The 27,560-nt window shown below is 41.9% G+C and overlaps 1 protein-coding gene across 2 annotated transcripts in view; it reads left to right on the forward strand.

Annotated features, from left to right (window-relative positions):
• TTC27 (tetratricopeptide repeat domain 27) overlaps nt 1–27,560 on the forward strand; it is a 184,823-nt gene that overhangs the window by 142,948 nt on the left and 14,315 nt on the right. For both annotated transcript variants that reach the window (XM_084622456.1, XM_084622457.1), the window contains 4 exons: nt 8,362–8,460; nt 10,205–10,257; nt 13,032–13,197; nt 26,882–27,079. In XM_084622456.1, coding sequence (XP_084478582.1) covers nt 8,362–8,460; nt 10,205–10,257; nt 13,032–13,197; nt 26,882–27,079 — 516 coding nt within the window. The remainder of the gene's footprint in view (nt 1–8,361; nt 8,461–10,204; nt 10,258–13,031; nt 13,198–26,881; nt 27,080–27,560) is intronic.

Below are 27,560 nucleotides of genomic sequence, written 5' to 3' on the forward strand. Positions count from 1 at the left end.
CAGTGGGCAAAGGTAATTTATGTAAACAAACAGGGTTGAACTTTTATTCTAAACTTGCCTTGGGCTTCCTGATCACAAGGTATAACACAGATCTGAGCCTAAATTATCATCATATGATGGTATCTGCTTTGAACTGAATCTTCACAGTTCAGTCTCATCTCTGTTTTTCTAATCAATGGACAGACTTGGATATCAAACCAACAAACTAGTGCCAAAAAGGAACTTTAACCTAGTTTCACAAGCCTTGACAAAATTTATTTTTTGAACCTCTGACAAAGTTTGCCTTACACTACTTTTCAGTCGCTTTCCTCAGAGAAATTATTACATCAGCCAGCAGAGTAGTCAGATTTGATGCCCTGCCCAATAAAGTGGAATTCTTATTCTTTCTGCACAGAATACTGCCAAATCCGTCTCTAAACTAGCAGCGTATCTTGTTCACTTTTCATCTTAGTCAAAAATGTCATTACCCACCTTAGAAACACTTAGAGAAGGTACATGTACTCTTTCTAGATGTTCAAAGGACAAATAAATGTTACCTCAATACAGCAGAGGATCGAAGGAAATGGATTCATTAATTGGTTTTGATGGGGGTCACAAAAGAGGCATAAAAACTTCAAAGGCCGCTGCCTATAGTAGTCAGAATGGCCATTACTGAACAAAGGGGGAATTGAGGCACAGAAATTAAGATCAAAATTTCAGCTAACTATGGGTGCCCAAATTGAGACTCCTAGGACCTGATTTTTCAAAGTACATAGTATTTAAATCATTCAAAGCACATCTCCCATTGACTTCAGCTCCAGTTGTGAGTGCTCACCACTTTAATTCAGACCCCACAGGGTGTCAAGTTGGGTACCCAGAAAATGAGGAATGCACAATTAGTGACTACCTGTGGAAAGTTTGGTGTCAGTAACTTGACTAGTATCATTTAGGAACTCTGTGGCAGAGAGAGAATCCAGTTTTCCAGGATGGCATTCAACTGTCTTAACCATGAGACTGTCCTTTCTTTACATAAATCCGCTGTCTCATTCACTATACAACTTCCAGATTCTGCAACAAATGAAGCAGACAATAGTCTCTTTCCTTACATAACCCTGTGAAATAGCATGAGATTGGGATGGAACATATTGCCAGTGGGTTTCACAGATATTTGTGTACAGCAAAGGAATACTGAAACTCATGAATCTTGTGTTCCAGTCCAGGCTCTTGAGAGAACTGTGCTCTAGTAGGCACTGATTCTTCTGCCTGTTTTCCCCAAGCTTGACCGTTCTGTCTCTTTCCCCCTCCCCATACAACCTGTCGCTGTCTTTGTCCCACCCCCTACTCCTCACCCCTGTCTCACTTTCCTCGCTTATCCAGTCCCAGTCTTCACTCCTCAGGCTTTTCATCCAAGTCATAGTCTCATTGCTCAGCAAGCTTAGCTCCACCCTCCTGGCTCCTTGTCTGATCTGTCTGTTTCTTTCATGGCCTGTGCCCACATTCCCTGTCTCCATTGGCTTCTGGTCCCAGCCTCCCTCTCAATCTCCTCGTCTAATCAGAGTACTCCCAATCTCTATGCCCAGCCAATCCCAGTTCTCCCCTCGCTCTCTGGTTCCTTGTCAGATTTCTCTCATTTCTCCCTCCACCTCCTTGCTCCCACCTGGATCCTGTCCCAGTCTTCTTGCCCAGTGAGTCCCATGCTCATCCCCCAGCTTCCAGTCCCAGTTTCTCTCTCCTTCCACTTCCAGCCTCCAGTCCAAGTCTTTTCCCCCTAGGCTCGTCGTATCAATCTACTCCCTCCCCAAACCAAGGTCCTGCTCTCATTGCCTCTGCATTGAACATGAGAAAACAGCATAGTGTCCCTGTTTCAGAAATGGCTGAACAGCATTGGCTGAAATTTTCCAAAAAAGATTCAGCTGAGGGGGAAAGTCAAGGAAAGTGTGGGCCCCTTACTGAATGAGGGAGACAACCTAGTGACAGAGGATGTGGAAAAAGCTAATGCACTCTGTGCTTTTTTTTCCTCTGTCTTCATGAACAAGGTCAGCTCCCAGACTGCCGCACTGGGCAGCACAGCATGGGGAGGAGGTGACCAGGCCTCTGTGGAGAAAGAAGTGGTTCGGGACTATTTAGAAAAGCTGGACGAGAACAAGTCCATGGAGTCGGATGCACTGCATCCGAGAGTGCTAAAGGAGTTGGTGGATGTGATTGCAGAGCCATTGGCCATTATCTTTGAAAACTCATGCCAATCGGGGGAAGTCGCAGACGACTGGAAAAAGGCTAATGTAGTGCCCATCTTTAAAAAAGGGGAGGAGGAGGATCCGGGGAACTACAAGCCAGTCAACCTCACCTCAGTCCCTGGAAAAATCATGGAGCAGATCCTCAAGGAATCAATTCCGAAGCTCTTAGAGGAGAGGAAAGTGATCAGGAACAGTCAGCATGGATTCACCAAGGGCAAGTCATGCCTGACTAATCTAATTGCCTTCTATGACAAGATAACTGGCTCTGTGGATGAGGGGAAAGCAGTGGACGTGTTGTTCCTTGACTTTAGCAAAGGTTTTGACACAGTCTCCCACAGTATTCTTGCCAGCAAGTTAAAGTAGTATGGGCTGGATGAATGGACGATAAGGTGGATAGAAAGTTGGCTAGATTATCGGGCTCAATAGGTTGTGATCAATGGCTCCATGTCTAGTTGGCAGCAGGTACCAAGTGGAGTGCCCCAAGGGTCGGTCCTTGGCCCGGTTTTGTTCAATATCTTCATAAATGATCTGGAGGATGGTGTGGATTGCACCCTCAGCAAGTTTGCAGATGACACTAAACTGGGAGGAGTGGTAGATACGCTGGAGGGCAGGGATAGGATACAGAGGGACCTAGACAAATTAGAGGATTGGGCCAAAAGAAATCTGATGAGGTTCAACAAGGACAAGTGCAGAGTCCTGCACTTACGATGGAAGAATCCCTTGCACCGCTACAGACTAGGGACCGAATGGCTAGGCAGCAGTTCTGCAGAAAAGGACCTAGGGGTTACAGTGGACGAGAAGCTGGATATGAGTCAACAGTGTGCCCTTGTTGCCAAGAAGGCCAATGGCATTTTGGGATGTATAAGTAGGGGCATTGCCAGCAGATCGAGGGACGTGATCCTTCCCTTCTATTCGACATTGGTGAGGCCTCATCTGGAGTACTGTCCCCAGTTTGGGGCCCCACACTACAAGAAGAATGTGGAAAAATTGGAAAACGTCCAGCAGAGGGCAACAAAAATGATTAGGAGACTGGAACACATGACTTATGAGGAGAGGCTGAGGGAGCTGGGATTGTTTAGTCTGCAGAAGAGAAGAATGAGGGGGGATTTGATAGCTGCTTTCAACTACCTGAAAGGGGGTTCCAAAGAGGATGGATCTAGACTGCTCTCAGTGGTAGCAGATGACAAAACAAGGAGTAATGGTCACAAGTTGCAGTGGGGGAGGTTTAGGTTGGATATTAGGAAAAACTTTTTCGCTAGGAGGGTGGTGAAACACTGGAATGTGTTACCTAGGGAGGTGGTGGAATCTCCTTCCTTAGAAGTTTTTAAGGTCAGGCTTGACAAAGCCCTGGCTGGGATGATTTAGTTGGGGATTGGTCCAGCTTTGAGCAGGGGGTTGGACTAGATGACCTCCTGAGGTCCCTTCCAACCCTGATATTCTATGACTCTAACACCCAGCCTCTAAAATTTCAGCCAAAACAGTTAATGTTGTAATGTTCTAAGCAACTGAAAAATGGGTCTTACAGTAGGACGTATTGGGCAACCTTGATAGTCGTAGTAGTGCCAAACTTTTCTTCTGCAATGCTTTTTATAACTTTATTTTAAAAGCACCAATAATTGTTTCCCAGAATCTAAGCTTTTTGTGTTTTAAAAACAAAGTTTGTAGATCGTATGGCTTAAAATGTGAACTAAATATAAACCGATGTGTTGTCTGCCTAAGTCTGCAGAGAGCCTGAAAGGTTTGAATTCCCCTTTGCGTCTCCCAAGGATGTTGACTCAGAAACCTAACAATACTTTCAATGTCAGCATAGATAAGTATTTCATGGATGATCATTTTAGCAGAAAGATCAAGCTAATATACTACTTTTATTTTTAGGTGTTCCTGCATATGTTGGGCTGTATTGGGTGGTTCTTGCTAACAAGGTTTCCTGGGATGAGGCATGAAGAATTCAAATCTTACTCTGTCCCACATTTAGAGTCACCTTCTAGCCTGCCAAAAATTTTGAGAGTGGGAGAAAGGAGATGCAGCCCCTCCCCAATACCAAAACCCTCAACTGGTTTGTGGGTGTCAAAAACAACTCCCATAGAGTCCTGAACGCCAAAAGTCTCAACTTTCAGCTGTCAAACCCACCTACCTTCCATGACATGTAGAAAGCTGCTGTGTCTTTTCAATACAGTTATCTGCAGCCCAATGAAAACTGAAAATGTTGAAAGAATAAAATCAATTAATTTTAATATCAATAAATAACAGGGAATTACTGGTCTGGTTGGACTGGTGTGGGTGGGGTGGACAAGCTGAAAGTAGGAGACTAGTGTGGATAGAAATGTGCATCATAATGAGTATCCTGATGCAAGGTTCATTTGAGCTACCAGCTTTTGGTCACTGACCTGGTCTGGGCCCTGAATTGCTAATTGTAACACTTTGTATGTACTTTCATAGTGAGAGCCTATGTTAATGGCTTGCTACAAGATCAGCAGAAAAATGGACCCGTTGTGTTAATTTTGTTACAACAGGGTAGTTTGTGACACCTTTACCCACATAAAAACCTTCCTCCACAAGTAGTTATGTTGAAATCAAAAGGACAGTGTGGAATAAGATATTGCTACACAGTATGAATTAAGGATAACATAATCTGACCCAATTTTTTTTCCTTCCTACAAAAATAGTGACTCTTTCTTTCATTATTCTTATCTTGGCACTTTGAATGATGGAGGCTTTTTACACTAGATATTAGAGTCTGGAACAATTCCCCAGCTGATTATAAAATGTTTTGAAATGTTGAAATCCAGTTTGATTTTTTTTTTATGGATGTGTTTAACCAGCAAGGACTTCAGAAAATGTTTTATCAATGTATTTAGGACTCAGTACCAAAATCAGATTACTTGTTCTGAAAGATAGTACTGTTTATCTTAACTTGCTATTGTTGGAAAAGTTACTGTTTGACCAACTCACTTCTTTGGCTTTTAAAGACATCTACTCTGCACACCTCTTACTATGGCATATCGTGTATGAGTAGTTGCATGCCACAGTGAAAATCAAACTGCGCCCACTCTGTGGTGTGTAGCTACCTGTCAGTGAAAGGATCTGGCAGTGGGGTGGCATTGGGGGAGTGTTTCCCTGCTGCTGAAGTCTTTCCCTGTGGCAAGGAAAGGCTCAGGCAGCAGGTTGCTGACAGTTTTCCCACTGCTGGAGCCTTTCCTTGTGGTGGGAAAAGACTCCAGCAGCAGGACATTACACTGGTAAAAACAGAAGTATAGACAAGGGAGGCACTGCTTGGGTGAATAGAGAGCCCTGTAGGGTACATACCTGCATACATACTCTCAGGATTCAGGAGTGTCTTTACTCGCTTAAGCAGTGCCTCGACATCTAATTATTGCACGAAAAAGGATTAGAAGTGTGTTTGTAGGTAATGCTAGTTGAAGCTTATCAACAAGTTTGCTGCATTCAAAACAAAAAAACTAAACACATTATTGGCAGTTTTCTCTCTAAAAATGTTAGTTTTTTTTTAAAAAATTGTAATTAGTAGGAACATTTAATATTGTAACATCATAGCTTTTGCGGCTATCATTCATTTTTAATTATCAGACATTTTTATGTAGAAAATGTAATTTTGTACTGCAAAACAAATTTTTTTATCATTAACAATATTTATAGCCAGGACCCAAAAATGAACATAATTTTCTCACAAGATACAAGAAAGGATGCAAACTTTTGAGTGTTATTCACTTGCTTTTCTAAACCGATGTGCATTGGTGCTGTGCGCTGTAAGCGCAAACCTTGTGTGGAGAATTAAGCAATTCACGTATATTTTATACTTTTGTATATCCATGATTGTTAAAAACTTAGGACAAAAAACTGCTCTATATTTTGTTTGGAAGATATTATTTCTTCTAATACAAGGTTATATCTAAATATCATATAGACAGAGTTTCCACCTATTCCCAGCTCTTCTGAGAGGATGTCATGTGGCAAGGGATGGTAGTGGCCCTCCTGCAGCCCCCAGAAATACTGTGTACCCCTTCTCCATCCACAGGCCCCTATGAATGCTGAGCACCCCCTCCTCTGCTGGGCACCCCCCACCCACTGTACCTAGAGTACCAGACACCCCTCATCTGCTGGGTACTCTCTGCCCTCCGCCCACTGCTCGTCCAGGAATATTAGTCACCCCTCACCTACTCTCTGTTCTCTCTGTGATAGCAATCCATTTTAGTTGCTGCAGTAGGCCTTTTCTGAGAGAGAGTAGAATTTCTCTGCCCTGTGTACTTAAATTTTGTACAGAGAAGACTTATTTAAACATCAGTTCAGTGTGAACTACTTCCACTTTTCATCTATCATAATCAAAAAACTACATCTTAACTTTTTCAGAATACAAGGGATTTTGTTTTTTAAGTTTTAAAAAAGAAAAACAGAACAAGAGAGTGAGTTTGAATGTTTGCACTGCCCATGTTGTGCCATAGAAGTCAGCACCTGGGCTCCCCAGATTAAAGAACATTTGGAAAGCAAACTTAAGGCCAAGAGAAGAAAGCAAAAACAGAAATAAATGTACATTGGAAGCAACATTCACACAGGCACAGAAGAAAAATCAAGATTGATGTGATGTAATAAGTGAATTTCTCTGTGCCCTGTACTTCTCAGGGTAAAAGTTAGGCCTTGATGATGGCCTTTTGGGAGATTTTGTGTGAAAGTTTTGCCTGGCTGTGAAAATCCCTGTCAAATTCAATCAACCTGACCAAGTCATATTTGCTCTGCTCTGCCTCTTACTGCATGAAGGTAACATTGGAAGTAAAGCTGAATGAAAAACCTGAATTGCTTGTTTGTCTTGCCCAGGTCTCCTACTGTACATTGCTGTCTCTCATGCAATAGGTATTCCAGAAATGGCTAATTTAAGGAAGTTAATAATTGAGGCTAGTACTATTTTCATGTATTTCAATAAGATGAAAAATATCTTCTGTGATGTCTGCAAAGAGAACAAATTTGAATGCAGCCTTCCAATTGCTGTAGTACTGAAGAGATGGTGTAGTCTGTAGTTAGTTATTCAGAGTGTTCAGAAGGCATGGAGTGTCCTCATTCAGCTGTAAGATTATGAAGAGTTCAGCAGTGCAAAAGCTGAAAATTCAAGCAGCTACTCAAGAAACTAGGCAAATCCTTTGCACAAAACTCAAATTTTGATCAAAATGCTTCAGTCGTATGAAGCATAGAAGAAATTGGAATCTTGTTCTTCAGTAGACACAATGTTCTCTAACACAGAAGCGTATGGCACTCTGGTCAACAGAGTCACTGCAGAACTTTGCACAAAAGCACATTTGGGGAGATTCTAGAAAAAAATAAATCCTTTCATGTCCATTTTGCCAGTCAGGGAGCAATACTCAGAAAGGCTTTCTAAAATTTTCACGCAGAGCTATGTCACTCGTGTCTCCTGAGGCTTTTAAGAACGAATTGTCATTCTGGAAAATTATTGTGCTTTTTGACCCCCGTTGTAATAGTGTGGTCTCTAATAATACATTTAATGAAGAGAGAGTAAACTCCATGCATACCTGGCGATGCCTTCTCCAGACAATGGCAACACCACTTCATTTGAATTCTGGAAAGTTCACCACACCAACTTCCCAGATTCAAGCTATGCTGCTTCCCTCATCCTCAGTGTCCTGCCTAGCTCAGCAGATGTGGAAAGAATATTGTTCTAAATTCAGGTACATCCAAGACTGCAAGAGAATGAACTTTTGAAAAGACATTTTGAAAAAACTGCTGAGAGCTAATTCTACCACTGACTTTCAGAATTTACACTGACACCTCTTATCTCAAGCATAACTGTCAATTGTTTTTAAAAGAAAAAAAATTAATCACAGCAGTACACTTCTTTTGCTTTCACTACTTAGTTTTCTCCATTTTTTTCCTCTCCTGTGTCCCTCAACATTAACCCCAGTAATTATCCAGAAAACTGAAGTTAATTTTCACCCATTTTTCAAATAATATAATAAACACTAAAAAATTCTAAACAAAATAAAAACTGGAAGTGAAGGGTCCTACATATAGAGCAATGCCGTATAACACCAAGAAATGTATGGATTTGAGAATGAAGGAATCTTAACTAATTTATTTTGTGCAGAACATACATACTGAATTCCCTTTCTCTTTGTTTTCTTTTCAGTTGGGTGTGTGGTTTTCTTTGGGCTGTGCCTATTTAGCTTTGGAAGTCTATGACGGTGCTGCCAAAGCATTTCAGCGCTGTGTGATGTTGGAACCTGAAGTATGTACAATTTATTGAAGATTTATCTTTGCTCATCTAATAGTTTGTGAAAGAAGCCAGGGACTCCCAAAAAAAAAAAAAGTGGTTCATTCCTTAGTTCTAATTGTTCAATTTTTACCCTGTTCATAAAGGATGTATTTTCTCATTAAGCATCACAAAAAGATTTGCTTGATACTTGACTTTTCTATTTTATTCATCTACATACACACACCCACACCCGGTAAAGTCCTTTATGGTATACAACATTAAAATAAAGCAGATAATGCCCAAGTGCTTTTTGATTAAAAAAAATTAGAAGTGAAGGAGCCTATTCTTAAACAGATAATTTGTTAAAATGCTTAGTCCACTCTAGACTTTAAAGGAGCCTCCTGCACTCTCCAGTTAGCTGTGCTGCTTAATTAATCTTTCTGTGGAAGTGGCAAACTAATCTCAGTTAGAAACACTCACTGAAGAAATGGCAGATAACTGGCCTTTGGAACTAAATTTGAGATTGAACTCAGTCTCCCACAAACTAGGAGATGTTTGGGATCCACGTTTACATGTGTGCATTATGCAGGTGTGTGTCCACCATTGCCAGGCTCACAGGATGCCAGCAGGATTATACTCCCTTTGTTTTTTGTGTGTAAGTGATGTAGGGAAGAATGCTTTGAGCCTACACAAGGGTATGTTGGCCCACACTGTTCTATCAGGTGGTCTGGCCTTAGGAGTAGAAACCTCTGTCTCATCCTCCCTGCTTCAGGAGAAGTATATTGATGGTATTCATTTATTTTTACTAAAAAAAAAAAAATTAAATTAAAAAAAATAAATTTAAAAAAAAAATTCTCAGTATAATCTGAAAATTAACTCAGTTGTGCGTTTTCTTCTATCCATGAATATGAATTGTTAAACTATAAATTAAAACCAACTTTTTATGGAAATCATTCCAACTTGTTTGGTATAGCTCAGTCCTGTCTGTATTCACAGGAATAGACCAGTTGATTTCCTAATGGTTTAAATGGGATTTATTTGAGTAAAGGATGCAGGATTGGGCTCTTAGTCCTGGTCTACACCTAAAATTTAGGTTGACCTAGCTATGTTGATTTACTACAGCAACGGAAATACCCTTTCCATCTCTGTAGCAAGTGTCTTCAGTATAGTGCTACAACAGTGTAGCTGCAGCACTGCAGTTGTGCCCTATAGCATTTGTAGTGTAGACATACTCTTAGTCACAATAACTGAAATTCACTCTGTGCAGAAGTCTATCACAAGGTCATCACACTAGTTAAGTCTAAACTAAGCCTGCAAAACACTGGGGCCTTCAGTGGTCCATAAGTCTGTTGCCCTCAGCCCTGGAATGAATTTCACTGAAATATTCTGGTTCTGTTCTTGTTTTGGGTTTACACCATTGTCACTGCTCTGACTTCAGTGGAGTTACTCCAGATTTTCTTCAGTGTAAGTGAAAGCAGAATCAGGCTCAATATGTACAATGCCAGAACAGAATTAATTTAACCATTTACAATTCAACATTTCTCTTATATTTCTGACTGTTGCTATCATTTTGTTTATTTACCAGGCAAATTTTATTTTTTTAATTAATGTTATTGCCACCTTAATATTTAATATGTATGTGCATTTATTAATGTATGTATATGATAAGGAAAATTGGTCATGTAAATCTATTATAATTTTACGTTTTATTCAAATGATTTTTCCCAAATAAGTGGAATGTCTTTGATTTTAAGTGCTTCCTCTGTTGTAATTGCAGAATGCTGAGGCCTGGAACAATTTATCAACTGCATATATCAGATTGAAACAGAAGTAAGTACTTCAAAAGGTTTAGAGAATACTGCTTCCAAAATAAATATTTCTGATTTCCTTTCTCCTAACACTGAGAGATTATTCTCACGATGTGGTTTACTCATTAATGCTAGTCCTCTACCCTTCAGTCTAGTCTCCCAGTAGGTTTCCTACAGTGATACTAATTAGAAATTAATCACCTTTCAATTGGAGAAAAATATATTTAATTAGCTTTGTAAAGAGCAATAATTTGGAGCTGATATTTTCAAATTCATAATTCATCGCTTATACACTAAGTACAAACAAATCAAAATTATTCATACTAGAAATGGAAATTAATTGGACTGTGAAGCCAAAAAAGATATGTCCATTTTAAAACGGAGGATATAGTCAAACCTATATTGATTCATGCTATATTCAGTTTGAGATTTGAGGGAACAAGTAGTAGTTTACTATTGACATCTATAAAAGCAGATGGAGATTAGTATGCATAAACCTGCTTGTTCTTTTCCCTCCAAATTAACCATTAACAGAGGAAACCCAGACTCAAAGCAGCTAATTTCTTATTTCTGTATTTTCACTTGTTGTAATATTAAAGTTCTCTATACTTTACTATAAAGTTTTGGTAATATTCTTGCAAGGGCTGAATATGGAAGAACAATTTAATTTAGATAATACTCTGTACTTGGACTGTGTCTCATTATATTTTCTACCAAAAAAGAATAAAACTTTAGAATGAAAAGTAGAAGCATGAAAGTATATTAAAATTGCCAGTGTTTTGTTTTAAAAACTGACATTCTGAACAATTTATGTGGTTTAACTTTAATGAAATGAAATAAAAATGAGGAGAACAGTGAGTTCGCACAAAGTGGTAAACACGTGAAATAAATTGCCATGAAAATGCATTGTAGCAAATGCTATAAATAAGTCTGAGATGTTTAGACATATTTATGGAGAGACGAAGAGAAGAAAGCAAGGAGTAGAATGACTGCCCAGGCTGAAACGAGGAATAGAAATAAACAGACCTAGTTTGTTTGACCAAATGTCCTTTTCTTCAGTTCCTGGTGCCTTTGTGGAAGTGTCTTGAAGGAACTTCACAATCGGTCATCAAAATCAGGAAGATTGAATCAGACAGTTACTTATTTATTCATTATCCCTGTTGAACTCTAAAAAAGACAATCTGTTACCTGTTCACAAGATAGGGTGTTTATGCAGTCACTCAGAATGCACTGTTTTAATTCAGAAGTAGATAAATGCAAATCAGAGGATGTTGGTGTTTGACTCCTACTTCTCAACCTCCAAAGCATGCTATGACACTTCAAGGGCTGTATGCATTGTCCTATGCCTAATAATTAGAAGTATTCTTCATCAGAATGATTTCCACCTACCCGTTTACAGCATAGGGCAACGGCACTATTGAGCGATGTGTTCTACTTCACTTTTTTGACTTTGACTTCAATTTTATGGTATCAAGAAAAACTCATGCCAAAATTGCAAGGTATTTTATGTCCTTAACACAGACAAAAATATTAAGTGTTGGAAAATATTTTTGATGTGCTGTGAATTGAATCATCATTTTCATATTTCTTTCCACTGTAATAACTCAGCATTAAAAAGCTATTTTATTTTTCAAAAATCGATTACAACCGCAGTGAGGTTGATTGCTTTGTCATCATTTGTTGGCAGAATTCAGATTCAAGATTGAAAATATCAGTACATATGGCCAAACTGTATGAGGAGATTTAAACCCAAAGGTGCATTTAAAATAACAGTGGAGACAATTATTTTGGTGAAGTTCTATGGCCTGTGTGTTATACAGAAGGTCAGACTAGATGATCAAATGTCCCTCTGGCTTTGGAATCTCTTAATCTACTGTGTTCTTTTTTAAAAAAACAAGAAAAAGTTACCAAGCAATAAGAATGACAGTGTTTTATTTTGCCAAAATGTAACAGCATTTACATTTACTGAAGTGATTAAATAAACACCTGCTTTCTTTTTTTTCCTATACAATTGTTGTATTTATTGTAATATTTTCTTTATATGCATAACAAACAATAGTAAAAGGTCTGTCCATTATACTAGGTGTCTTTCATTGCAGTTAATTGGAAAGGGCCAAAGTTGTATTTATCACTGTTGGTTAATGACAATTACATTTTTTTGCTTCTTGATCAAAACCTTATGATCTGATCAAGTGTTTGCAGACAACTTACTACAGTAAATTATGTGGTTTTTCTTTTGTAGATTATGTGTAAGGGGAGATTAATGGAGTATTTTCATTATCTGTGCTTACTGAATTTAAGGGCTAGCTCAATGTCTTTTCAAAGGAAGGTGGATAACAAATAAGTCCTGCAAAACAGCTTATTTATTAACAGCTGAGGTTACTGAGTATTCAGGAGGCAAATCAATAATCTACCTATGTTGCTGTCCCAGGGAGAAAGGCTTTGAAAGTGGTCAAGGACCACTGACTCGATATATGTCACTAGAATGATAATAGAGGAGGAATTATTGCAGGAAGGCTAACAACAATGTAATCTTCACTGAGGCCAACTGGTATCACTGAGAGAGAGAGCGCGATATCTCAGAACAGGTATGAGATAGCGAGCTATGTAATCAACTGGTTTGAGCGGAAGGGCATGAAAGAAAGGGATTCTCAGGCTTTCATGTAAATTCTGAGCAACTAATCTTAATGTTGCATCTGTTTTCAAAATGTGTTCATTAATTATGTAGCCTTTAAGTAAATACAGAATGCTTTTAATATGTTATATGCCAAATCTTTTGTTTTTATTCTTAACTAGAATCCAAGCATTTCGCACGCTCCAAGAAGCTCTCAAGTGTAACTATGAACACTGGCAGATTTGGGAGAACTACCTTGTTACCAGTACAGACATTGGAGAGTTTTCAGAAGCAATTAAAGCTTATCATCGGCTTATGGATTTACAAGAAAAGTACAAAGATGTGCAGGTGGGACAGATTTCTTTTTATGTTTTTACATGTTCGTATACATTCATTTTTCCTTGTAGAAATTATTTGCATCATTATCAAGTACATTTCAATAACAATAGCATACTTTACAATGAAAGATATCCAGGCAAGTCTGCTTCATTATGAGATTTTGATTGTAAAGAGAAATAATTTAAACTGGAGAGGAGACCAAACAAAACCCTGGATTGCAACATCCCCAGGCTTTGAGGGAGAATAAATTTAGAGTTTGCTGCTCAGGTCCATCCCTAAATTGAACTGTTGGGGATTATTTCATTTTTCACACTCTTATGTATCTCACTGTAAACATTAATACAGATTGTTTTAGACCAGTGGTTCTCAAACTTTTGTACTGGTGACCCCTTTCACATAGCAAGCCTTTGAACGTGACCCCTCTTTTAAATGAAAAACACTTTTTAATATATTTGACACCATTATAAATGCTGGAAGCAAAATTGGGTTTGGGGTGGAGGCTGAAAGCTCTTGACTCCCCCATGTAATAACCTCATGACCCCCTGAAGGGTCCTGACCCCCAGTTTGAGACCCCCTGTTTTAGACCTTCCAGCTGTAGTAAGGTTATGATTTTTCCCCATAAATTTGAAAATGTATATCTTATACAACCAAACCTTTACAAATGAATTAAATTTCATGTACTGAATATTAAACCAACATAATCCAATACTATGAAAATATAATGGATGAACTTCATATGCTTTTCACTGTAGAAAATGAAGGCTAATATTTGTTTTTATGTATTAACTGTGCTTTTATATCCCTGGCAAACTTTGAGTTTGATCAGGAGATGTAATGAATACACTGTACTATGACTGTCAAAGGCATCTCGTTTGCTCTTTTTCTTTTTCAGTTTACTTTTTAAATACCAAGAATGCCCAAGTATTAGTATTAATCACTTGTATAAAAACCACCAAACACAAGTCAGCCTGTTATTCCATATGAGCAAAATCAATCAAATTTGAGATAGTTAAAATTGAAAAGGTTTTAAAGCTCTCTAGTGTATTTCAGTCGCAAATCAATGTCTGTGGAAACATCTGTAGTTTTCCATGTGGTAAGGATTAGTCTATTGGCAGCTACAATGCTGTCATTAGGAAGGAATCATGTTTATTCATGGGGACACAGTGTAGATTTTTCTGGTTAGGAAGTGCCTTTCTGAATTACTGATTCAAATAATAGTTGTGTTACACAATGCAGTCCAGAACTGATCCTAATATCACTTTGGTCAGATTGTCATTAGCCTACAAGAAGTAAAATACCATGTGAACAAATTTGCCTTTTCTTCTGTGACCGTTCACGTGTTCTGAGCTTCACGTGCTTCTTTCACCATCAAGGGTGTTCTTTTAGGATTTTATATTGGATATTCAGTTAAGCTTTTTGCATATTGCTTAGAATAATTTTCCACTTTTGTTGCATAATTTTCCTTTCTGTTCTGTTTTCCCCTACAGTTTTTAATCACACACTACGGTTTTTATTTGGTTAGGACTGTATTGATGTTAAATGTCCTGAGTTTTTGTTTAAGATGTCCCAGTAGAGATGGACCTTAAAAAGCCTTCCAAGTTCTTCTTCGAGTGATTGCTCATGTGTATTCCACAATAGGTGTGCATGCTCACCACGTGCTCCGGTGCTGGAAGTTTTTCCCCTAGCAGTACCCGTAGCGGGGAGCACCCCGCCACGACCCTTGGAGCGGCGGCTGCCTGGCATGGTATAAGGGAGGATGCACTCCCCCCACCCTCAGTTCCTTCTTGCCACCAGTGAAGGTGCGTCGGAACTGCTCAACTCCAGCTTTGCTGCAGCTCGTCCCCAGAACTCTGTTTGTTCAGTAGTACCTGTAGTCAGTTAGCTAATTCAGTTAGTTTAGTTAGTCATTGAGCCTGGGCCCTGCACTCCAGGCTTTAAGTCATGTGGCTCTTGTAGGTGCTCTATTTCAAGGAGCGACCTGCACATGGATTGTCTGCACTGCTTGGGAGAAACCCATATCAGCGAAAGATGCAAGATCTGCAAGTCTCTCAAGCCCCGAAATAAAAAAGAAAGGGACATTAGACTCAGGGCCATCCTGATGGAGTCGACGCTGGCCCCGACCCCGGTATGCCACTCCGGACTGGTACCCAGCACCGCGGCGTCTGTACACGGAGACCCTCCTGTACCATCGTCCAGTCGGCACTGCTCCCTGTCCACGGGGCACGCCAAGAGGACCAGAGACACTCCCTCATCGCAGTGGCACTGAGGGAAGTCTGGGACAGAGGCTAGGCCCATGTCGGGTAGTCCTCAATCTCCATCAGGCCCTAGGCCTCCGACTCATGTGAGCAGAGTAGCCCGGCCCCTTCGGAGCAGGCCTCTCCAGATGTCCGGATGCCATCTACGCCTGAAGCCCTCCAGGCAGCCAGGGACATCATGTCAATGCCGGTGCCCAGAGCTCCGCTGATGATCTCCCCATGCTCCAAAGGTAAGCTGCCACTGGGATCACCACAGTCGCCATCAGCCCGGTACCAGTCTCACTCAAGGCAATGTTCCCGACACCGCTAACTGCCCAGCGACCATTCAGGGCTCAGTTCATGTAGATCACCCTCGACACCAGCCAGACTGTCTGGATGGGTGCCGTTCGACCGGGACTCCCAGCACCGCTTATCTTTGCAAAGCAAATATAGATGGGACCGTGGCAGACGTCACCAACGGTCCTCGTCTCGCAGGAGATACCACAGTCGGTCATGGAACAATCATTGACGCCGTTCCCGCTCGGACTCCCATTCCAAGTCTCTGCCAAGGCACCGTAGCCCGGGGCGTCGATCGCCAGTGTCTCACCGACGCAGGTCCGCCCCTCGAGGCCGTTCATGGAGCAGCTACTACTGTCAGTGCTGCTCCTCTGTGTCGAGATCACGGTCCCGAGGTCAACGTAGATACCGGCACCGCCGATACTCCCAGTCCAGAGGTAGCAGCAGCGGATCATACACCAGCCTGGCCTCCACTCACAGCCGCCCGTCTACGGGCTGGCTAGCTTGGCCTGAACAGCTGGCCCTGCCGGTGCCTCAGCAAGCACAATGGCACCAAGCGTCGTGACCTCCGGTGCAGCTCCTGGTGGGGGCTTGCTCGGTGGCTGGGGCCTCGGAATCACCATCGGCGTCAATCTTTAGACTGCCAGAAGAAAGGTTGGTGGGACCTCTGTCCTCGTTACCGTGCCCAGAGTCCAACCAGGTGGTGGATCCTCCAGTGCCAGACAACACCCAAAGCATCACACCTCGCCCCGTCCAGAGGAGCTGATTGCAGCCCCGCACTCCTCTGTCCCGCAGAAGGACTACCGGGCCCACCAAGACCTCCTAAAAAGGGTGGCAGCGAGCCTCCCCCTCCAGGCTGAGGAGATTGAATAGGGTTGAATAGGCTCTTCCATGTGCTGTCCCCTTCGGCACCGGGCAGGGTGGCCTTGCTGCTCCATGAAGGGGGGCAAGAATTTCAAACGCCTTGTGGCAAACACCAGGCTTGTTGGCTCCCATCTCTAAAAAAGCGGAGCTCAAGTACTTTGTACCCACGAGGGGACATGAGTATCTGTATACCCACCCAGTGCCCAACTCCTTGATGGTCAAGTTGGTCAACCACAAGGAGCGGCAGGGGCAACCAGCCACGACCCCCAAGAACAAAGACTCTCGGAGGCTGGATACTTTCGGGAGAAAGGTTTATTTATCGTCAAGCTTTCAGCTATGAGTAGCAAACCATCAGGCTCTCCTGGGTCACTATGAGTTTTACCTCTGGGAATCCCTCCCAAAGTTTGAGGATCTCTCCGGGAGCGCAATAAGAAAGAGTTTAAGGCACTCATGGAGGAAGGGGCGGCAGCCGCAAGGTCATCCCTGCAGGCTGCTTCGGATGCAGCAGACCTGGCCGCACGGTCCGTGGCCTCAGCAGTGTCCATAAGATGGGTGTCATGGCTTCTGCTCTCTGGGCTCTCCAGCGAAGCGCAGTCGTCAATGCAGGATCTCCCTTTCAACGGGAAGGCTCTGTTTGCTGAGGAAACAGACACATGGCTGCATGGCATGAAAGACTCCCGCACGACCCTCCAGACCTTGGGCCTCTGTGTCCCTCCTCCGGCAAAACCCAAGTTCAAGCTGCAACAGGCTCCCGCCCACGCCGCCCTCCCAAAGTACAAGGCCTCCCACAAAAAGCAGCAGGACTACAGAAAGTGCTTGCAATGGCAATCCCGGCCTGTCCCCCAACCTGGGTCTTCTAAGGTCAAGCAGGCGGGCAAAAGGCATTTTTGATGGGACGCTCAGGGGTACCCCACCAGTTCTCAGCAGGGACCTACCCCCAATAAAGCTCCCTTTCTCCAATTGGTAGCGTGCTTTCCTCCCGGAATGGTCGTGGCTCACCTCGGACCGGTGCGTTCTCAACACCATCTCCCGACGTTACACCCTTCAGTTTACCTCCTCCCCACCCAACTGCCCTCCACCCCAGTCCCTCCTGGGGGACCCCTCCCACAAGGCTCTGCTCGAGCAGGAGGTGGGGCGGCTCCTGGACCTAGGAGCTGTAGAGGTGGTGCCCAAGGAGTTTCTGGGCAAGGAGTATTACTCCCGGTATTTCCTTATCCCAAAGGCCAAAGGGGGGCTCAGGCCCATCATGGACCTGCGAGGCCTGAACCACTACATGGTGAAACTCAAGTTCTGTATGGTTTCCCTGGCCTCCATCATCCCCTCCCTGGATCCCGGGGACTGGTACGCTGCCCTCGATGTACAGGACGTGTACTTCCACATCCACACATTCGAGGGGCACAGACGCTTCCTCCGTTTCATGGTGGGTCAGAGTCACTACCAATTCACGGTCCTACCGTTTGATCTGTCCACTACCCCCAGGGTCTTAAAGTGAATGACGGTGGTAGCGGCCTACCTCAGACACCAGGGGGTCCAAATATTCCCATATCTGGACGACTGGCTAGTCAAAGGCACCCCCCCAGTCGCCAGTGAGGGATCATGTGGCACTCCTCCTGTCCACATGTACTGCCCTGGGCCTGTTGATAAACAATGCCAAGTCCACGTTAGTCCCAGTCCAACACATAGAGTTTATCGGGGCGCTACTGGACACAACGTCTATGTTCTATATCTATGTTCTATATCAACAGGCAAGGTGGGGCCTGATCCTCTGCTCTCTGCCACGAAGCCCTCAGTCTGTGGGACTTCTGTATAGCCCACAATATCTACCTAAAAGCCTTCCACCTGCCGGGCGCACGGAATATGAGGGCAGATTGCTTGAGCAGGGATTTTTCCTCTCAGCATGAGTGGTCTCCACAACTGGAAGTGGCTCACCAGCTCTTCTGAAGGTGGGCTACTCCTCAGATGGACCTATTTGCGACCCGGCAGAACCGATGATGCTCCCGGTTCTCCTCTGGGGGGCCTAAGGAGGAGCACTATCTCCGATGCCTTTACCCTGTCCTGGTCAGGCCAGCTCCTCTACACCTTTCCCCCATTCCCTCTGATCAGCAGGGCCCTGGAGAAAATAAAGACGGACAAAGCCAAAGTCCTCCTCATTGCCCCGGCATGGCCTGGGCAGCACTGGTACGGGACCCTCTTCCATAGCTCCGCCATGGCAGTTACCTCTCTGCCTGGACCTGCTCTCTCAGGACCAGGGCCTCCTCCTCCATCCCAACCTAGCAACGCTTGACCTCACGGCGTGGCTGCTCAGTGGCTAGGTGGCGAGGAAAGAACATGCTCGGAACAGGTTCAGTGCGTCCTCCTTGAAAGTAGACGGCCCTCCACTCGCTGCTCCTATGTGGCGAAGTGGTCTCGGTTTTCGAGGTGGGTGGCAGGCCAGTGTGTTTGTCCGACGGCCACCCAGATCCAGCTTATGCTTGATTACCTCCTCCACCTGAGGGCCCAGGGATTGGTACTCTCGTCAGTCAGTATACTTGGCGACCATATTGGCCTTTCATCCCCTGGTGCAAGGGCAAATGGTGTTTTCCCATGCTATGAGCGGCCGGTTCCTTAAGGGTTTGGAACCTCTCTACCCATATTCCAAGCCCCTGGTTCCACAGTGGGACCTAAACCTGGTGCTGGCTCGTCTCATGGGGGCCCCGTATGAACCACTGGCCACGTGTTCCTGGTCTCACTTTTCATGGAAGGTGGCCTTCCTGGTAGTTATCACGTTGGCCAGGCGGGTCTCGGAGCTCAGGGCCCTAACCTCCAAACTGCCGTATACGGTTTTTCATAAGGACAAGGTCCAGCTCTGCCCACACCCCACGTTCCTCCCCAAGGTGGTCTCTGCCTACCACATGGGTCAGGACATTTTTCTGCCAGTCCTCTGCCCCAGGCCTCATGCGACTAGTGAGGAATGCCATCTCCACATGCTCGACGTAAGGCAAGCTCTGGCTTTCTACCTCGAGCGGACCAAGCCGTTCAGAAAGTCTTCGCAATTGCTCGTCACCTCAGCTGAGCACGTGAAGGGCCAGCCGATTTCCACTGAGCAGCTTTCTAAGTGGATCACTTCGGGCATCCATTCCTGTTATGAGCTGGTGGGGGTTCCCCCGCCGCCCATTGTGAGGGTACACTCGACTTGGGCACAGGCCTCATCAACTGCCTTCGTGGCCCACGTCCCCATCCAGGACGTTTGTAGGGCTGCCACGTGGTCTTCGGTTCACATGTTCACCTCGCACTATGCGATCATCTCCCAGGCCAGGGATGATGCCAAGTTCAGCAGGGAAATACTCCGTCCCAAGAATTTGTGAACTCCTACCTACCTCCAACAGATATCGCTTGGAATCACCTATTGTGGAATACACATGAGCAATCACTCGAAGAAGAAAAGACCGTTACCTTTTCCGTAACTGGTGTTCTTCGAGATGTGTTGCTCATGTCTATTCCACATCCCACCCTCCTTTCCCTCTGTTGGAGTTGTCTGGCAAGAAGGAACTGAGGGTGGGGGGAGTGCAGCCCCCCTTATACCATGCCAGGCAGGCGCTGCTCCCAGGGTCATGGGGGAGTGCTCCCCCCTATGGGTACTGCTTGGGGAAAAACTTCCAGCACCGGTGCACATGGCAAGCATGCACACCTATTGTGGAACAGACATGAGCAACATATCTCAAAGAACACCAGTTACGGAAAAGGTAACTGTCTTTTTCTGCATGTTCTCTTTAATATAGCTATATGCAATTAGAGGGATTTTCATATGTGGTTATGAACAAGCCCAAAATCTGATTAAGGATTCCAGGAAGGCTTGTATTAATAATTGTTCAGGGAGGAACAGAATACTCTAGTAGCTAAAAATGAATAGATAAACATAAACAGCTAAGTTATGGTTCTTAGAGGAAACTCATCCTGTTCAATATTTCCAGAAAGTCAGTCCCCTTGACTATCTACCGTCCCACCTTGCAGCCTGACTTCAGCATTAGTTCTTTTCCTTCCCTCTGACACTTCATCTCTCCTGCAATGGATTAGCAGCATACCTGATAATAGACATAGAATCATAGAATATCAGGGTTGGAAGGGACCCCAGAAGGTCATCTAGTCCAACCCCCTGCTCGAAGCAGGACCAATTCCCAGTTAAATCATCCCAGCCAGGGCTTTGTCAAGCCTGACCTTAAAAACCTCTAAGGAAGGAGATTCTAAGGACATGGCTAAGTGGAAGTTGGTGTGTCTCTCACATGCCTCTTTCCATGCCAGCACAACTTGATCTTCTTGCTAGATCAGAGGTGCTGAATGTATGTTATTTTATTAACTACTGTACTAGTTGACATGTCAAGAAAGAGGAGGGAAAACATAAAACCATTGGTTAAATCAGTATTAGGTAACAATCTAAACTAGGAGGATGGCTATACAAATAGTGCACAATATGTTAACAGTACAAGCCCTTACAACCCATACATAGAAGATCACCAATGGGGTGTGCTTCATAGCCCATTGTTCTAGGATCCTCTGATACAAGACTAAATGTACCAAATTAGTAGTATATAATGGAAGTAATTTAGAATATCCCTGGTTTTGTATGCTGTGGTCAGATTCTTAATATTTCAGCATATTATTCAAAGATGTTTTTAAACTAATACAATTTAATTAACTCTTTAAAGGAATTTGTAATTGAATTATAGTATGTTTTCTATTTGTATGTTAGGTCATTGCTTTTCTGTTTCGGATTTGTGACCACAAAATGTAATTGTGGGAAATTATGCTTCTGAGTTATTCTAGTTATCTAATGATATCACACCCCCTTCTCGGCAGGAAATATGATAGGCTGTAGGATATTGTGAGGTTGAATGTATACACATATGGATGCTACAGGCAAAATTCTAAAAGGAAAAATATTATTAATCATTCCCATATATAAAATAAAAATGATCTGGGGAAAAAACTGAGATGTGTCACATTAACATTAATTGATCTTTGCATGAATCACATGTCTAATCTAACGCACTGGACTTTTTATGGTGATGTTATTAAATAGATATATTGTTAAAAGAGAACACTGCCTTTCATATGTAAGAAAACTCCCTCTCTTTCTCCTTAGCCTACAGATCCTTCTCAGCTTTGTGATATGAACACTTATATTTACAATATCTATATTTTAAAGCATGTTAATCAGAAAAAAGTGGTTGGAACATATTGATGAGAGAGACACTGAAATCTGCATGATTGCTACCTAGACTATAATGTCTCTGTGGATAAAAGGAGGACTTTAGTCACTAGGCCTGTCAATCTTGCCACCTAGATATTGGATGGTTGAAGGAAAAATATTGAAGGGGAGACTCCGACACCTTTTCAGAAGCATTGCATTCACTATACATACATACGTGCATACATGTATGTCTATATATAGCACATATATGCATGTACATATATATTTATCTATAAGAAGTAAGGTAGAATAAAAGGCTACAGTATATCAAATAGTGCTAAAAACTGATTCCTGGATAGTCTCATTAAAATTTTATGCATGTGTTCTTAGCATTCCCTTTTATGGCCATGGCCCTTAAAAAGTTGCCAGTTTTTCCTAATATAAATAAATAAGTTTATCTCAGGGTCCTATAAGTGTTTTCCTATACTTACTGCAAATACTGAGTTTATCTAATATTAAAGACTCATGCAATTATTTATGCCAATTGGCAAGTTTTTTAGGGTCATGCCTGTACGTGAGAGAAACTACAGTTTAGCCAATAATTAAGTCACAATTTACCAAAAAAAAAAGACCTGGGGGCAGATTCTCAGCTGGTGTAAACTGTCTTTACACTAGCTGAGAATCTGCCTCCTTCCAATGATTTAACCTCTGGTGTGTATGGGAATGTTATCCAAGGGACTTCCAAAAGTGTTAATCACATAACTTTTCACAGAATGCTGATCACTGAAGCCAAGCAGTTGGTGTTTATCTGTAATGTTAACATGCTGAGGATAAGAAAGACACTAGATGCTGCATTGATTGTTGGAATGTTTTGCAACATCGCTTTCAGGAGCAAAGCTACATACTGTACTGTCTGTGAATGTGAATTCAGTGTGCACGGCTTAACGTGAATACAGGATCCCAAACAGGAAACAGCATAGAGTGAAGATTCCTATTGCCTCTTCCCATTATGTATTATCCTCATTTAACTGGCTCATGCTGCTAGAATGTTTTGTAATAAGAGGCAAAAGCAAAAGCTTTTTGTGCTTGTGTTTCTGTAAGGGCACTTTCCAACAGGGATTTTGAGTGAGGAGGTGGGGGATTAACATTTTCAAGAGACATCTGTGCTCTCAAGCGGTTCATTAATGATCAATTCCTTGATTTTAAGCTTTAATTTGGGACGGTATTTGCGGTGAGTGTATTTACAGAGAGCTGCCTTACAGAGTGCTGACTTATCATGGGAGAACTATTATCTGAAGGTCCTTTCCTCACTTAAGCTCTGTCAGCTTTGATTCGCATCAGTGCAGCTTTGGAACATGTTTTGACTAGTTCAATTTTTATATGAAAGGAGCTGTGAGTAATGTAAACACACTATATTCTATTGGTACAACATAGTAATTGTGAAATGAGATTAACATCAGTTAAGATGTTTTAGGGTAGTTTTTTTTTCTTGTGTTTTTGTTTTGTTTTTTAATTAGTGTGAGGCACAAAAAATAAGAGAAAGGAGGTGGAATCCTGGTATAGTGGAGAACCGTTAAACACACATGTGCTTTGTACAGTGGTCATATGAGGCATAACTGATTAAGCAGACATAAGGAAAATAAAAGCAGTTTGCTTGCACAGGATCCTTTTTAACTTAGCATCTATTGACTGTGCTGGAGTATTAGTGGATATGACAATTTAACTTCCCTCAGAGGACATTTAATTAAAAGTTTAACCATTAAAATTGTGTTCTGAAAGTAGAAAATTGTGCCTTGATTGCTAATCCTGTTTTGGTGTTTAGATTCACTTGCAATTCTAACAAAAATATTTTTAACAGGCAATATAACCAAGACATGATTATGTTTTAGCCCCTTTTCAAGTAGAACCTATACTTTAATGTATTATTTATCTGTTTTATACTATTGAGTGTGATATAGCAATAGAATATAGTGTGTTTACATTACTCACTGGCATATTTCAAGGACGTAACTGTTGCATGACACTGTCTTTTTAAAAAAGCTAAAAATATCTAGGTATAGGTATTGGAACTTATGGGCTCAGCAGGACTACAGCCCTATTAATATTTGGGCATATTTTCCACAAAATTATTCTGTATAGTTGTCATTCCCTCAATATCCCTACTAAACTTTTTGTTTCCTACGACTATCTTCAAGAGTGAAAGGCTGACTGCTGATTAGTAGAGAGGAAGAACAGATCAGCCCTCACACAATAGTTTAGATAATTTATTTTATAAAATATATATTAGTGTTTTTTAAAAAGATTAAATAAAAATGTTAATTCGCTACCATAGTTTGATAACAATGCTGAATAGAAAGTTATTGGAATTTTTCATTTAGGGTTTTTTTTTATGGTTGCGTTCTTTTCTATTATTGGCTTGTAATAGTTTGGTAGACTTATTTTGTAATATCACCCATTTTAAATTTACTATGCTACTGACCAGGAATTTGAAATACATAATTGAGAATCACTTGATTGCTGTTGGTTTTGACCAAACAGTGTAATCCAATTATACTGTTGAGAAAAATATTTGTAATAGAAACATTTATCTGTGTCATGAAAAATAAATGTTGTTTGTTTGCTAGTTTAAGGTAACATTGTTTGGAATGTGTAATATTGATTCTTATAAATACAACAATTACGATTAATAGCACAGAATGTGTTATAACTTAGTGTTTTCAATATCCTGTACCCATCTCCATTTTTAAGGGTTCTAGCCTTTCATACTTTTAGCAGGATCGTTGTACATCAGTAAATCATTCTGAGTAGTCATAAATGTAGCTTTCTAGCAGGATTAATATTCTGTATCCCAATCACAGTATGGATTTTATTATCAAAAAAGTGTCTTATTGTTAGGAAATGCCAATTAGTATTATTTCTTTGATATTTAATCTAAATGATTTATTAATATTATACAGGAAAAAAACCTAGGTTAAAGAACGTTATTAAAGGTTGCAATGCCAAGCAGTCAGAAGTCAGAAAATACCAAAATTAAGGTTGTCTATGCAACACCTCCCTCCCCCCAACCCTACCCTTTTTTCCTACCTGTCTCCCAGCCTCAGTCTTCATCCTGATCTACTTTTTCCACCTCCCTAGTCCGACTCTTGTCCTATCTTGCCTATTCAAATGAGGCAGCATCCTCCTTGCTGTCTCAGCCCAGCAGGGTGGCATTAGCAGCCCGGGAAAGACAGGGCCCCTGCTCTCAACTCCTGTGCCTAGCCTCAGCTCAGCCTGCAGCACCCCAGAGCTACAGATGCAGAGAAAGTCCTGCTCAGCCCTAGGCTGGTGTATGCTCAGTGCAGACTGAATCTTCAGGGAAGTAAGCTGCAAAGCTCTAGTAAGTCTCCACTGAGCATGTGCAGACTTTGATTTTTTTTCAAAGATTTATAACTTGGACAAATTGCCAGATTTTCACAGGTTGGGCAAAAGACACATCACTGACACGAAGGTCATCCCCTGCCAAATTTCAAATCCCTGCTCCAAAGCATGGAGACAGTAGAGACTCTCAAAGAAAAGTTTGCCAGAAATTTTTAACATGAGCATAACAATGTATTTTTCCCTGACTTTGTTCTTGGAAATGGCTGCTCTGAATTTGTAGAAATTTTCCAGTAAATTCAGCCTGAGGCAGACCCCCAGCTTGGAAAATTTCAGCCAAAACAATTAAAGTTCAGTTAAATTCCAAGTACTTGAAAACAGGGTCTTATGATGAGACGGGTCAGGCAACCTTAATAATAGGTGGTGCTCCAAGTCCCACTTATAATCTAAAATTGTATCTCTCACATGCAGCATCCTGCTCCTGGACCACTCCTAAAGCCCCCTTTTACACCAGCTTTTTTGGGAAAGCACAAAATTCCCACCACTGCTCACTGGAGGGAGGACAGAAGCCTCCTGCATACTTGCTCCACCCATAAAACTCCTTTGCAAAAAGTCTAAATGAGGATTAAATGGGTGAACTTCACTCATAATATACTTTTTAGTATCCCATATCGTATAAGAACAATTTTGTAAGATTAGTTTGCCATCTTTGTGTTGTAAAGTCTTTGTAATTTACTAAATTATCAGTGAATATATACTGAAGTGTTGCAAATGTTGCAGAGATATCAAAAGCCAAAACTTGTTGGTGTTTGTCAAGGTTCCTCCCCCACTCTGAACTCTAGGGTACGGATGTGGGGACCTGCATGAAAAACCTCCTAAGCTTATCTTTACCAGCTTAGGTCAAAACTTCCCCAAGGTACAAAATATTCCACCCTTTGTCCTTGCCGCTACCACCACCAAACTAATACTGGTTACTGGGGAAGAGCAGTTTGGATGCGTCTTTCCCCCCAAAATACTTCCCAAAACCTTGCACCCCACTTCCTGGACAAGGTTTGGTAAAAAGCCTCACCAATTTGCCTAGGTGACTACAGACCCAGACCCTTGGATCTTAAGAACAATGAACAATCCTCCCAACGCTTGCACCCCCCCCTTTCCTGGGAAATGTTGGATAAAAAGCCTCACCAATTTGCATAGGTGACCACAGACCCAAACCCTTGGATCTGAGAACAATGAAAAAGCATTCAGTTTTCTTACAAGAAGACTTTTAATAAAAATAGAAGTAAATAGAAATAAAGAAATCCCCCCTGTAAAATCAGGATGGTAGATATCTTACAGGGTAATTAGATTCAAAAACATAGAGAACCCCTCTAGGCAAAACCTTAAGTTACAAAAAAGATACACAGACAGAAATAGTTATTCTATTCAGCACAATTCTTTTCTCAGCCATTTAAAGAAATCATAATCTAACACATACCTAGCTAGATTACTTACTAAAAGTTCTAAGACTCCATTCCTGGTCTATCCCCGGCAGAAACCAGCATATGGACAGACACACAGGCCTTTGTTTCTCTCCCTCCTCCCAGCTTTTGAAAGTATCTTGTCTCCTCATTGGTCATTTTGGTCAGGTGCCAGCGAGGTTACCTTTAGCTTCTTAACCCTTTACAGGTGAGAGGAGCTTTCCCCTGGCCAGGAGGGATTTCAAAGGGGTTTACCCTTCCCTTTATATTTATGACAGTGTTTATCAGAATATAAATGAAAGATTTTTCTGCTTTCTAAGGTGCTGAATATTCTGGTCAGGGCAGTGGTGGATGGAATGCCTGATCGTAATGGAGAGGTGGCAACGGGGTTGAAGGGGAAATTGCAGGAGCTGTTTGGCAGAGTGACTTCTAGAGTGACTGGTGATGCAGACATCTGGAGACTGTATGCCAGACTCTGTGGAAATGGACAGAGTGATAACCCTGAAGATACTGAAAAGGTAAATGTTGAGGTTGCTTTTTGTTTGTTTGTTTTTGTTTTGTTTTGTTTTCCTAAAATGTGAGTTTGTTATAGTAATAGAAGGCTGTTATCCTCTAGTAGACCAGCTACTGAAGCAAGATACAGAACACACTTTGCAACTGTTCCTCCATTTTGCTGCAGGCATTCTGTTCTTTTGGGGTTTTTTCCTCCAAGTATATATTTTCTTTAGGGGGGAGGAAGATTTTTAAATTTTCCGTCAGTTTGTTTTTTTAAATATGCATAATTCTATCATTCTAGACTTGGACATTTTTTTTCTTCAGAAGAAGAAATTTCCTATTACAGCATCTGTTGGTGACACTAGGTTGATATTTTGAAGGTTTTCATTGCAACCATAATGGCTAGAGATTTAATTTTAACTCAAAGCTTAGATTCTGGCAATAAGGCTGCAGCCTTCAGAAAACAGTGGCTCACTGAGTCATCATAAGTTACCAAACTCAGTT

This window comes from Lepidochelys olivacea (genome assembly GCF_965140295.1).
Source record: "Lepidochelys olivacea isolate rLepOli2 genome assembly, chromosome: 3".
NCBI classification, from domain to species: Eukaryota; Metazoa; Chordata; order Testudines; family Cheloniidae; genus Lepidochelys; species Lepidochelys olivacea.